The sequence below is a fragment of the Cannabis sativa genome, chromosome 6 (genome assembly GCF_029168945.1).
Source record: "Cannabis sativa cultivar Pink pepper isolate KNU-18-1 chromosome 6, ASM2916894v1, whole genome shotgun sequence".
Classification (NCBI taxonomy): Eukaryota; Viridiplantae; Streptophyta; class Magnoliopsida; order Rosales; family Cannabaceae; genus Cannabis; species Cannabis sativa.
This window is the reverse complement of record NC_083606.1, coordinates 69,609,717-69,624,281: the sequence shown is the minus strand read 5'-3', so window position 1 is coordinate 69,624,281 and position 14,565 is coordinate 69,609,717. Positions and strand designations below refer to the sequence as shown.

At 29.3% G+C, this 14,565-nt stretch overlaps 1 protein-coding gene across 1 annotated transcript; it reads right to left on the bottom strand.

Annotated features, from left to right (window-relative positions):
• Window positions 1–7,704: 7,704 nt before the first annotated feature.
• On the bottom strand, window positions 7,705–9,692 carry LOC133039515 (protein EXPRESSION OF TERPENOIDS 1). The gene is made up of 2 exons (XM_061118413.1): window positions 9,097–9,692; window positions 7,705–8,218 (listed from the first exon to the last, which is right to left on the bottom strand). The coding sequence occupies exons 1-2, from the start codon at window positions 9,458–9,460 to the stop codon at window positions 7,725–7,727; spliced, it is 858 nt and encodes a 285-aa protein (XP_060974396.1). The 5' UTR covers window positions 9,461–9,692; the 3' UTR covers window positions 7,705–7,724.
• Between the last annotated feature and the right edge of the window lie 4,873 nt (window positions 9,693–14,565).

Here is a 14,565-nt window from a genome sequence, read left to right as displayed (position 1 = left end):
AATTGGGTCTATTATAGTGTATACAGGTGATATGGAGCTTTTGAGTGAGTTTGGGGTTGTTTTGTGGTGTGTGGGACATTTTTGAGGTTCCTAGCACTGAATCAGTATATCGATTCAGGGGGACCTGTAGCAACTGGTTGACCGGTTGGTCCTCAGGGAACCAGACTTTCGGTTGGGAATCGGTCTACCAGTTGGGCCATTTTTTGGGGTATTGCCATGTTATTCATCGACAAAGTTATTCTTAATTTTGAGTTTAAGTCCCCGTTAAGTGTTTTAGCGTGTCTCTCATCAGAATTTCGGATATTGTGGTTTAGGACCCTGTAAAGCGTTGAGCTACAGTTCCAGTCAGGCTGACCGGCACACCTGAACACGGAAACGAGGTAAGATAGCATAAAGTATATATATATATATGTGAATGAATGTTTGTTATTATCCAATTACACTACTAGCACTGTCGAATGTATAGTTATAAGGGTGTTAGTACAATGTAAGGTTTTATGGTAGTTACAGTGTTACCAACACGAGTACTTAGGGGTACGTCATGCATGTGGTACAACACTCAATAACTCCCAAAAGTACAATAATGGCCCTACCAACACGAGTACAAGGTCAGTACTTTATTGCATATGATACAGTGGTCGTACTTCCGTTTAGAACGTTCTTAACCACTTGGTGAGCTCAGTAATTGGGCTCAGGACGGCTTAAGCATAAAGCCGGTATATCATTGCTTATATATATTATGCATATCTTATTGAGTCTTTCGATTCATCAGTTTGCTACCTTGTGTAGGTAAATGTAAAGCTAAGTTAGAGGAGCAGTGAATTAGAGCTTGACGAGGATTGTACATATCGCGGCAGTGCAACTTGGAGGGTTTAGGCCTTTCAACATTTTGAATTGTATTTTGTAGTTGCTTGTCGTTTGTAATATATATATATATATAAATTATGAAACTATATATATAGTAAATGTAGTTTCAACTGTGTTTTAAAACTCAGGATCCCGATCTATAAGATTATATAATTATAATATAATAAGATTAATTTTGAATTAGTAAGTTTTCAAATACGGGCATTACAGGTATAATCACCAAGGTACTAACCACTTGGAGCTCACATTCTTGCTAGCACCCATACATGTATCTAAAGTTTTTATTCGGACAGATGTTCATACGAGAACTTAGGGACAAATATTATCCCAAAGTTTGCACATCTGACGTGTTATTTACACGTGGTAGAATCTAGCTAGCTAACTCTTTAGCCCGACAAGGACCATCCGGGCAGAAATGTGCTTGACAGGTCCCCTATAAAGCTGACAGCCATAAGCTACAAATGACCTTTTGTGAAGCACCTGACAGGCTAGCTGACCACCAACCTACGAGCCATAGATGATAAAAGTCACTTTGCAAGGATGATTCCATAAGTAAACTCATAAAAAAGACAAGTCTCGAGGAAGACTTGGCTGGGTGATCAACCTGCTGGCCAGAATAAATGTTGTCAGGAGTATCAGACAAAGCTACACGATCCTTGATTTCCTCGTCAACAAGTTTCTACAAATATCTCAAATTGAATCCTACAAATTTGGATCTAGCAAATCTATCTGAGAATAAAGGAGATTCAACAAATTGTAACGACAACCTAGAATATAAGGATATTTATTGTTTGTTAACTCATTTTACGGAGCCAAATGTAACAACTTTTTCCTTATAAATAGTGAATGAATTCACAAGGGGAAGGGACCAAGACTTGAATTCGTATTTCCACATCTAAGAGCACTTTGTTGAAAGATATTCTCTGTAAATACTTTGAGATATGTAGCTAGACTTCACTTTGTCTTCCTTAGTAATTTGTCCGATATTATCTCATAAGTAATATAACTAAAAGGGGAGTAGGTCATTACCCACATATAAGAAGGTTGAACCTTTATAACTCCCTATGTTCTCTTTATTTATTTATTATTCCTAACTCCTCATTGGTGATTAACCAACGATTATTTGACTCTGAGTCAGTTGGCTATATCGGTCGACAGTATGTCTAACTGATGATAAAAAAAATCACTGTTCCCTTAGAATAAATATTTGTAAGTTGTAAGTATTTCAAAAAAAAAAAAAAGAATAAAAAATACGATGAGAAATATATGAATATGAGAATCTACACCTACATATATGGTTTTTCTTCTTTAACTCTTTTAATTTTCATTTATAATTATGCTTATGATTATATTTGAGATTATGGAGTAGTCCTCTTTTAGGTTAAGGGTTATTTCACTCGAGACATGATTTATTGAATGCTTTGATTAATGTTATTATTTTATGCCTTCTTATTGAATTGCTTATATTCTTCTTTGCTTAATTCTATGATTAATATTTTAATCTTGTTTAGATGACCGCTAAATTAAATTTTACATTATTCTACTATCATTCTTAGAATTTCTATTCATCTAATATTTTGACAGTGTGGCCAAGCTTGTGACAAAGCTGGCATTGCACCTTTTGTCCCCAATTGTTGGTCTGATCACGACCATACGAGGCATGGCCACCTCGAGTAGATGCACTAGGCGTGGAACCACGACTATTGGACGGGCCACCTCTTGCTACAGACTTATAGTACGATCCACTATTATTATTGAAGGGGGAACCACCAAAGCCACACCCTTGACCAGTATTAAAGCCTGGTGGTGCAGCTGGAGCAGGATAGTACGACCGTAGTTGGTAGGTCCAGGATATCTAGTTTGGGACAAATTAGCCTCAGCTTTTGAGATGTCAAGACTTTTGGCATTTTTCTTTATTCTAACTGACTGTGCCATTAAAAGCTTCCACTTCTGCAACTGTATAGGTCTCTTTTCTTGTGGTGATCGAAGTGACAAACACATCACATTCAGGTGGTAGCCCATTGAATATAGCCTCTATATGATCTTGAGCTGTTTGAGCATGGCCAATGGTAGCAAGTCGATCCACAATGCCTTTAATCTTGAGAAGATAATCACTAAGAGACCCTATCATCTTTGTGTTTCGAAATTGAGTTTTGTAAAGGCCTATAACAGCATTCAAAGTTGTGTAATACTCAGTGAGATTCTCCCAAATTTGTGCAGTGGTGTCACATCTAATCATTTGATTAGTTGTTTTCTCAGACATGAAAGATAGAAGCCAGAAAACAAGAAGATTATCTTGTTGTTCCCAGTCTTCAAACTCCGGATTAACAATATTTGATATTTGATCAGCTGTTGTCAAGAATTTTGCTGGAACACGAGTATCATCAAGAAACTTTTAAAATTTACTACCTTTAATCAAGGCAAGAACCTAGTGTTTACAGGGAAGAAAATTATGCTCATCGAGCTTTATTGACAAGGAATGGTTGAATGAAATAGGATACGATCTGGGTAGAGGAACTTGTTGATTGTTGTGTGGTTGAGCATTGCTCAATCTTAATGCTCCACCAGTTGCTGAAATAGAATTCTTCATTAATGAACGATTAGCTAGAGCTCTGATACCATGTGAGTGTTTAACCTTTGAGAGGGAAAGAGTAGAAGAACAGAGTTTGTTGTATTGATTCATGATCATGAATACAAGGTTTATATACAACAAAGATAATGAACAAGCGAAAGCAACAAAACTAACTAACTCTAACAGAATGAATACAACTGAAACAGAAAACAGTTAAGACAGTTAACAACTAACTATCCTAAGTGACAATATCCCTGACAATATGTATATATGTCTATACTAATTTGTGATGATTTTGTTATTAATTAGTTAGGTATTAGATACAAACATAAAAAAAAATGAATATTTAATAATAATAATTCATTAGTTGAACTACTGTTCAACAATTAATTATATATAAATTATTAATAATCATAAATTAAATGTTATTATATAGTTCGATCCACACAACTTTTCCTAAATTAAGCTATATATTTAGGCTACATTTTCCCTGCTTCCAAACAGCTATATAGCTATAACACAGAATTATACATCAATCATAATCTCTCTGATCTCTCTTTATACAAATAATATAAATATATATATAATAATAAATATAACAGTATAGCTAAGCTAGCTAGATACACGCATGTAATGTATAATTAATAATATATAATTGATTATAAAAAGATTCTAAGTATAGAATCATTCTATTGATTATATTCTTCTCCCCTAGCTTGCCCTATTACAAATTAAGAATTATAATCCGTACAGTTATTCCATTAGATTATATATGCTCTTTTTCTTATATTATTAATTAATTTGTAAATTATATATTAAATATACACACATAAATATTTATGAAGCACTCGATCATTTTGTATCCCAAATTTCCTCCTTCCAACTTTTCAAAAAAAAAAAAAAAAAAAAAAAATTTGCTCCTTCCAACTCCTATATACATAAACCAATCATATATATATATATATATATATATATATGAAAATGTATATGATCTTTTTGATAATTTTATATATAAATCATTTCCATGCATATGCGCGTTTTGCATCATAATTAATTATTTTCATATGATTATATAATCTTATTTTATAATAATTAGTATACCATATACAAATTAAAAGAAAAAAGGGATATCTTGTTCTTCTACTCAATCTCAATCTTAAGAAAAAAAATGCTTTCATGAAACAATTTAATTTATATATATATGTTCATATACTATAATTTATACTATAGAACAAATACTTGGCATAATTCACTACTATACATGTAAAGCTTAGATATTAGGAATTTTTTTTTAATATTATATTATCCATAATTTTCAGAATTATAGTCACAAAACAATGTATATTATCTTAATTTTCATTGACATATCTTGATATATTATACTAAATATCAAGGGTAGTACTATATATATTTATTGGCTTATTAATTCCTCATTATATATTATCATGAAAATAAAACTATTAATAATTCAAGGCATAACATTGAGTTTATTGATCAACTCTCAAAAACCTCAAAAATATATCAAAAACCGTTCCACACATTACTTTTTTCCACATTGTTAGCTACTTTATTTTATTCTACTCCAACTTTTAAATATCTTGTTTTAAATCTAGAAAAAAGTCTTTATTAGGTTCTAATATTATCCTCTCTATATAGTACCCCATGTATATAAAGTCACATATAATATAATAATTAATTACACTATATAGGCCACAACATGAAAAATCATTATAACCCAAGATTCTATAACCTAATTAAAAAAAATGCATACTTTATTACTTCAATACAATTATTGCCCCACCTTGTATTTATAAATTTTTTCATATATTCCAATACAAAATTATTTATAATACCTCTTCCAATAAAGATCTTTTTCTTGTGTATATATATAATTATTTCTTGAAGCATTTATTTAATGTGGACATAATAGGAAAGTAATCTACTAGAGACACTTTAGAGGGAACCTATTTATATGTGATAATTCTACACTAGATGGAACCGTTATGAAAGGAGTGACTTTTTTTTGATAGAGAATTGCTGAAAGATATTATTACTGCCTAGAATTTTTCTCGGTGTCATATTGTTATTGGTATAATTAAGTATCGAGTCTTATATAATTTAAGAAAATAACTTTTAAGAAATATCATTAACCAATCATGAAGCGTCATTTATAAATTGAGATATTTTAAAAGGCACCAGTAATGCTTAACGCCCTCCTACGTATTAATATCGATATTGGTCCAACTACATATAAAGTCTCATATAATTTAATAATATTGTAATAATTTTTAGAGAGTATCGCTAGCCAATTATAACAGTTTACGTTTATAATACTCTTATAAATTATATAATTTTTTTTAAAGAAAAATATATATTATAGCTATGTTTTATATATATATAATGAAGTACAAATTAAGTATATATTCGATAGCTAGGGTGGCTCTTTTTCTATATATAGTTATTGTGATTAACCTTTTAGCATATCAAGCATGGGATTTATTTTAAAGTTTATACATAGTACTTAAAATTAATTAATGTTTCACGAGATGCCCACCTTATATTTTAATTTCTTTCTAATTTATTTACAATTTTCCTAGTGGTTAATTTTGATTAATTATATATATAAAAAATTGTGTGTATAATATATATGTATATCTTGAGGGTTTTCAACTTTTTGGCTCCAACTTTTTATGTGTTAATATATAATTTTATGTATATAGGCCTAACTGTCATATGATTCTCTCCTTAGGCTATTATATATAATATCATAGCTAGTGATTGATATATGCAAATTTGTACCATGCATCAACTCATTATATGTCAAGCTAAAACACAAAAAATGGCAACCATTATTAATGTATATAATATAATATAATTAATTATTTTTTTGTAATTTAATTAGTTAATCCTTAAATAATATAATATATTTTTACAATTTATGAAGAGCAATTACTACACATGAAGTAAAATTTTCTTTGACATAAAAAAAATATAGTTTGTTATAACTAAATATATTTTTAGTTACATTATTTATCGTGACTAAAATTAAATTAGTGACAAATTATTTTTAAATACTATATTTTAGTCACAAGTAACATTTTATTGTAATTAAAAGTCATATTTAGTCAAAAAAAAAATTATATTGTGATTAAAAAGTTATCACTAAAAATAATAATTTTTTATAATGCCTCTAAAAACAAGTGCACCAATCATTCTATTTTAATAATTGATACACTATCATATATAAAAAAAAGTTAAGGTGAGAGAAATAAACATACATATATGTATAGAAATGAAAATAGAATGTAATTAAATTTAAAGAATGGTCATTCTACTAAAATAATAAAAAATTCATTCCATTAAAATGATATTATAATATTTTAAAATACAACCAAAACAAGATAATAAAATAAAAATTATATATTCCTATTTCCATTCTATCTCATTTATCTCCAACCAAAAACTAGCTATAAATGTCACAAAGACAAAGAGGGTTGATTGATACACCCAAAGGATTATATGAACAACTAACTATATAATAATATGTGTATATATATAAACATATAATGTGTTCATCCCAAAGGTTCTTATACAAAATTTGGGTTTGATGCAGTGTACAAGTACATGTGGATATAAATAGTGTGTACATGTGTGTGTTCTTATCCCAAAGTCCTATTATATATATAAATATATAGATTGTATTTATAGAGAACAAATATATTAGGAAATTTTTGTAAATTTTGTCCAAACATTGTTTTGAAAGAGGCAAGAAAACGGGTAAACCGGAAAAAGTGGTTTCGAAGTTCATAAACAACACTTAATTAATATTAATTAACCTATATATATAATTAATTATCCCCTTAAATATAAGAGATTAATTATTAATGATATATATAAGTACAAGACAAAAACCTAGCTACCTCTCTTGATCTATATATATATATCTAGACTAATATATATATGGTTTGATATTATCAGACATTGGAATTCCAACATTGTCAATTAGATATATTAAAACACATATGCAATTCATTATTCAAAGCATATGCAAGATATTTATAATGATCACGACAATAATTAATAAATTAAAATCTCATCTCCATACATACTTAAATAGAAAAGAGAATTTTTATGTACAATTAGGTATAATTTTTATGTATTGTAATTTTTTTTTAATAAGACTACATAATAATATATATGAATTGAAAAATATTATTAACATAAATAAAATTAAGGAGAAATTCAATATATACATAATATATATAATAATTGATTATTATTATTATTATTTTGTGTTTGGGAAAAATTGCATACCGGGATTATTAATGAAAGCATTAGTAGAACCAAACATATTCAACGGTAATTGATGATAACTTGAACTTATTGTACTACTTGATCCAACGGTCCCAATTAATCCACGACCACCTCCATCATCAACATCATCATGAGATTTATTAACACTAACAAAATAATCTATAGGCAACTGCTGCTGCTGCTGATGATGATGATGATCAAATCCTTCTCCGGCGGTGGTGGTCCGGTCACCGGCGCCGGCAACAGTTTTATTATTATTATTATTAATTATTTGTTGAAAGCCTTGATCATAGAGAATACCTTTGAACACGTGGCCTCCTATGGTCACAGCCGTCTGATATGCATACTGATCATGATTTTGGTCAATCCCATTGACGTTGACTCGTGAACTCACTCGTACAACTTGAAATGTCGCCGTTGTTTTCACCTCTGCCGGGAAATTTTGTTCTTTTTCTGCTCCAAACCCTAGAAAAATAATAATAAAAAATAAATAAAAATAGCTAAACCTAATTTTAATTAAATAATAATTTTTTTTAAAAAAAATTGTGTATGTACTAGAAGCTATTTATATAGGTAATTTCTTTTTCCATACAAAGAAAGTAGTGAAATTGTCAGAATTTATATATATATAAACAGTATATATTTATATATAGATATATTTATATATATATAGTACTCGAAGAGTATTAGATCGAGAGAGAAATGGGAAATTAACTATATATTTAATTATTTATATAAAAAAAATATAATGCTTTCACTGTATTGTTTGGATTTTCTTCTTTTGATCTTCTTGTGAATCTAAACATATATAGTTATATATAGGTAGGTGTATATATATAGCTATATATATAGCTAGGTTGAGTTGTGAACAGTAGAAAATTACTTCCCCTTTAAATAGGGGATTGTGTTGTATTTTTTTTTAGATTATATAATACATGATTTCATTCTTCATATAGAGATTTTTTGTACATAATTTCTCATATATCTCTTTTTTGTGAATATATAGTATATATATATATAGTACTAATTAGGTTGAGTAAACAGTAGTAGAAGAAGAAGATCAATATGCAATTGTTGAAATCGTACCACTTTCCCTTCAAATTGGGGGATTAATTGTGTGTGTTGTATATATAATATTTAGATTATATAATACATGATTTTCATTTCTATATGATTTTTCTTAGATATGTATATCCCTTTCTTATGATGAATCTAAACATATATAGTATTAGGTTAAGTAAACAGTAGTAGTAGTAGAAGAGGAAAAGAAGAAGAATTATATGCAATTGGGTATGTATATATATAATTCATATATTTTATATTTTTATATATATATATATTACCTGGTGTAGAGGAAGATGGTATTGGTGTTGTTGTAATTGGGTTTAGAATATTATTGTTATTATTATGAATAGTAGAAGAAGAAGTGATGAGATGTGATGATCTGAGTCTTTTGGTAGTGTTGAAATAGTAATACTCATGATCTTGAATATTTTCTTGATATTGATTAAGATTATGATGATGATGATGATGATGTTTTCTTCTGTATAAAGGAACCCAAGTGCTCTTAATGTGAGTTTGGCATTGAAAGCCTTTGCTCTTACAACAAGTTCTACATCTCATATAAACACACTCTTTCTTAGCTTGGTTTCCACAATCTTGACATCTTGAACATAAACTCACTTCTCTCATCATCATCATCCTCATTTCATTTCATATTAATATAAATAAATTAGTGTAACAGATTACTACTCATCTTTTTATTCTCTCTTCATCACTTTTTCTATCTTTGTAAGAAAGAAAAGAGAAAAAAAGCTGTCAATTTCAGGTGGGAATAGAGTACTTGTATATATATACATATATACATAGATGTTTAATTATTTTAGTGGGGTGTGGGTCATTTTGGAATTAAGCTTATAAATGTTTGTATTAGCTTATAATATATGTATATGTACATATATGTAGCTAGGGACAGCTTTATTCACTCATATTTATGTCTTTTATTACTTAATAAGCCGCAATTTATGTAACTCTTTTAAATCTCAAACAAAGATGATTAGGCAAGATGTTCAATATTATAATGGTGTGTTGTAATGGTTAGTGATTTATTATATTATTATTTGTTATTAAATTAAAATGTAAATTACATCAATAACAATATAATATTTTTTGTAATACTTGATATATTAACATATCTTATAATACTTATCACACAAAATTACATAATTTCACACTATATATATATATGATTACATTGATTATTGTGATCATAAATATTTGTTTATAATTAGTATTTATAATGACCTAGCTGATTACCTAAATTTCCATTTTTTTTTGTTTTCATTAAGGTGATACATCTAGTAAAAGAGCTATACAATAATTTTTTATAGTATATTAATATAATTAAGAGTATATAGTATTTTGGAAAAATTATTAATTAGATTTTTTATTTTGTTAAATAATAATTTAAATTTATATTTTTCAAAAAATAACATATAATAATATTTTTGTAGGAAAATTTTAGCAAAAATAGAATATAATAATAGAGTTTTTGGCGGTCAAATCATTTCAAACTATCATTTAACTTGCATTTAATCCTCTAAGCTCAAATTTTAGTAGTAAATTTTTTGAACTACTAAACCGTTAGCAAATTTAAGATATCATCGATTTACCATACAATTAATTACTAACATGAAGGACTATGTGTACACTCTTGTATACGTGATCACATACTTATTTATATTGGTACACATATTATAATTATTTTAAAATTAAAATAAGTTATTTTTTCTTTGATACATTCTTTTCTTTTCTCTTCTTTGTCAATCACAACTCTTATTTGTTATTTTTTTATGCTAAAGTCAATTATATTTATATTTTTTATTACATAACAAGACGCAATATTTCATAATCGTGGTTAGTTTAGTCATTTTTAAGTTTTTCCCTGTTGATGTGTCATTAACAATTTTTAACAACTCTCTTTATAGGGTTAGTTAGTTGCTATTCTGACTGTCCCATTACTATAAATTAGACTTTGTAAACATATTTTATTCTTATGATTAAGATTAGAAATCCAAGTGTAAGAGCGAGATGAATACAATGTGTTTTGAGGCTTGTAAGGAATCAAGTGTGTATGATCTTGATCCCTCAGAGTGAGTTTTTGTGTAATTTTAGATTAGCAACTCTTCTTGTTCAGTCCTCTCATGTACTAGTTTCAATCTTTGCTGTTAATGTCGATTGCAATTCAATTCTAGTTTTGCATTTAATTTTGATTTGTTCTCATCACAGTTTAGATTACAAACTGTTTTTTTTTATTGTCCTCTAAATCCGTAATTTGTTTGGTGTTATGTTTCCTAGATCTTGTTCTTGAGAGTAATTACATTCACTACAAGTGATATCAAAGCCAAGGGATATTAAAAAAAAAAAAATCAAGAACTTGTTCTTTAAAGATCAAGAAACACGACAATGTCATTTGAACGATGCGAGGTGGACAAGTTCATTGGAGAAAATAATTTTGATTTGTGGAGAATCAAAATGAAAGCTCTTTTTGTTCATGAAGGAATCTCTGAAGCTTTGAGTGTAGCTAAATTGAACAACATATAAGATGAAAAGACAAAGAAAGATACAAAGAGCAAAGCACATAGTGCAATTCTTTTGAGCCTTGGTGATGAAGTTTTGATAGAAGTCTCTCATGAAGAAACTATTGCTACACTGTGGGACAAATTGGCCTCAATCAACCTTAAGAAATCTTTAGCAAACAAGCTATATCTAAGGAAAAAGTTAGACTGACTCTCAATGGATTAGATAGAGGAGATGAGGAAGCACTTGGATGATTTCAATAGAATTATCCTAGAAATGTCCAACATTGGAGTGAAAATTGATGAGGAAGATCAAGGTATAATTCTTGTCATTTCTCTCCTTAAATCTTATGAGCATTTTGTTAACACTATATTGTATGGAAAGGATACACTAATTAACCATGGGAGAAGTGAAAGCTGCTCTCAACTCTAAAGAAACTCAAAAGAAGTCGGAAGAGAAGGGTGAGACTAGTGGAGAAGGTTTGATGGTTCAAGGAAGAAATGACAAGAAAGATTTTAAGAATTCCAAGAATTCTTATGGTCATAAGAACAAATTGTTGGAATTTATTTTACCAGGATCTTAGATCTACTCACAAGTATGTTGTTTAACATCCTAAATATGAACTTTCTAAAACGATAATAAACACATATAAAGTTTAAGAAACCTTACATTGGTTGCAGCGGAATAATATGTCTCATTCCACTCAGATCTCTAACCCTTGTATCCTTTCTGTCGCAAAGTATCACCAAGATCTGAGTCTGAATGTCCTTCTCTTCAATTGTGATTCTTCACGATCTTTCAGACTATGATTGAGGTACCACTTGCTGTGTCTGTGTGTGGGCACTACTCTATCACTCAAGGGTATTTCGAAATTTGGAAGAAGAAAAGAGAGAATAAGAGGGTCGGCTATAGAGAGAAAGTGGATGGCTCAATTATCTGAAAGGCAATCTTTTGAATTACTGAATAACTCTTATTTTGGTGTGAGCCATCACTTTCTATTTATAGGCAACCACTAGGTTTAGGTTAGTAATTATTTGACATTAAAATAATGAAAATAATAATTGGAAAAAAGCTATTCAAGTGGCCGACCATGGTGTTAATGGACCCCACTTGGAATTTTGTAGTGTTAATAATTTTCATTTCTATTTTCTCAAAAACGCCAATTTTCTAATTCTAACCATTTAAATGCCAAAACTAATTATTTAATAACTAAAATAAATTATTAAATAATATTGTCATTTAACATAATTATTAATTAGACATATAGAGTCTCTTAATTAAAAATAAACATAGAATCTCTTTTCTTTACAATTTCGCCCTTACTTAGTGAAAATTCACAAACTAGACATAGTCTAATTCTAAAATTATAATTGATTAATCATAAATCAATTATTGAGTCTTACAAGCAGTATGGTCTCAACTAGAATGGGGACCATGGACCTATATTACCGAGCTTCCAATAAGCCGAACTGAATTTACCAAGTAAATTCCCTAACTTATTAATTCCTTGTTGAATCCACTCTTAGAACTTGGAATTGCACTCTCAGATTTATATAGAGCCATCTATATGTTCCACGATATAGATACGCTATCACATTTAACCATCGTTATAATCTTAATTTGATCAAAGATCCTCTATATAGATGATTTACACCAAGAAGGGATAAATTTACCATTTCACCCCTCAATGTATTTGCCCCCTTAAAACACTTACCTACCTGTAAATGATGTTTTAGTGAACTAAGATATAATCACTGAAAAAGAGCTCATCCATTTACTTCTATTTAGCTAAGCTCGAAGGGAATCATCATTTGACTTCTATACACCTGTAGAAGCTATAGATTCTATATTTATGTTTAGCGCTCCCACTCAATCATACTATCATGTTCCCAAAATATACGTATCACCCTGACCCAAAGGTAGGCTTAACTTATAAATCAAAGAGCATGAATAACACTCCTGAGATTGAGCCTAAGCATATCAGGATTTAGATTCTTTTGATCTAAGATCAACTAGTGATATTGACTTGGAAAGATACAATGGTAAGTTTATAATATCTTGTCTAAGTTCAATATCGATCCAGTCCAATGTATACTCCACACATTCAAAACTAGTATACTTTACCAATGTTCTGGAAAGAACATAACACTTACTCCAAGTGTAAGTATACTTCATCGCTGATTATCACATTAATGTAAATCCAAAAAGACTCATGAAACGGGGACTTAGTCTTTTGAATTATATAATCACAATCACATTCTACTGTGTTGACATTACTGTAATTCTGAATAAAAATATGTTTTGGACTTAACTGATTTTGTGCATATATTAAACCATAAGCATGAAAAATACATGTTAACATAAATCACTTCAAAACTCTTAAATTGATAACTAATTAGATTAGATTGTAATGGGTTTTATTTAGGGCACAAAACCCAACCCAAATGTCATCATAAAGAAAAATTCAAATCCAACCCTGCCAAAATTCTGTAACTAATGCAAGAAAGAAGGGTACTACAAATCTGAATGCTATCTACTCAGAAACCATTAAAACAAAACAAAGAAGGACAGTCAGATAAGGAGAAGCAAGATTGATGTCAAATGGATATAATTCTAGTGATGTGCTGGTAGTTTCAAATGAGAAATTCAATGAAGATTAGATATTGGACTGAGGGTGCTCTTTACACATGTGTCCAAATAAAGATTTGTTCAGTACTTTTGAAGAAATCTTAAGAAAATCAATTCTTTTGAAAAATAACAAAGCTTGTAAAGTACGAAATATTGATTCTGTTATCATCAAGATGCATGGTGGTATTGCTAGGACAATTATAAAGGTTAAGTTTGTGCCTAAATTAAGAAGGAATTTTCTGTTAATTGGGGTTCTTGCTTCCAATGGTTGTACTATGATGACTGAGAGTAGTCAATTGATTGTATTCAAAGATTCTTTTGTTGTGATCAAATGTGAATTCAAAAATGGTCTAATCTGATCTAACTCAGTTATGGCATCAAAGGCTTGGCCACATTATTGAAAAGAGTATTGTAAAATTGCTGATACTAGTTGTTTTTAGTGGCAAGCTAGAAATCTATAAAAAGTACATCTATGGGAAGCATTGGAGAGTGCAATTTGGTAAAGATACTCACACAAGAACAACCTCGCTATAGCCTATTGATATGAACCACACCAACAGTTGTGATGAAACCCGACACCAAATATGGCAGACTCTAAGAATTCT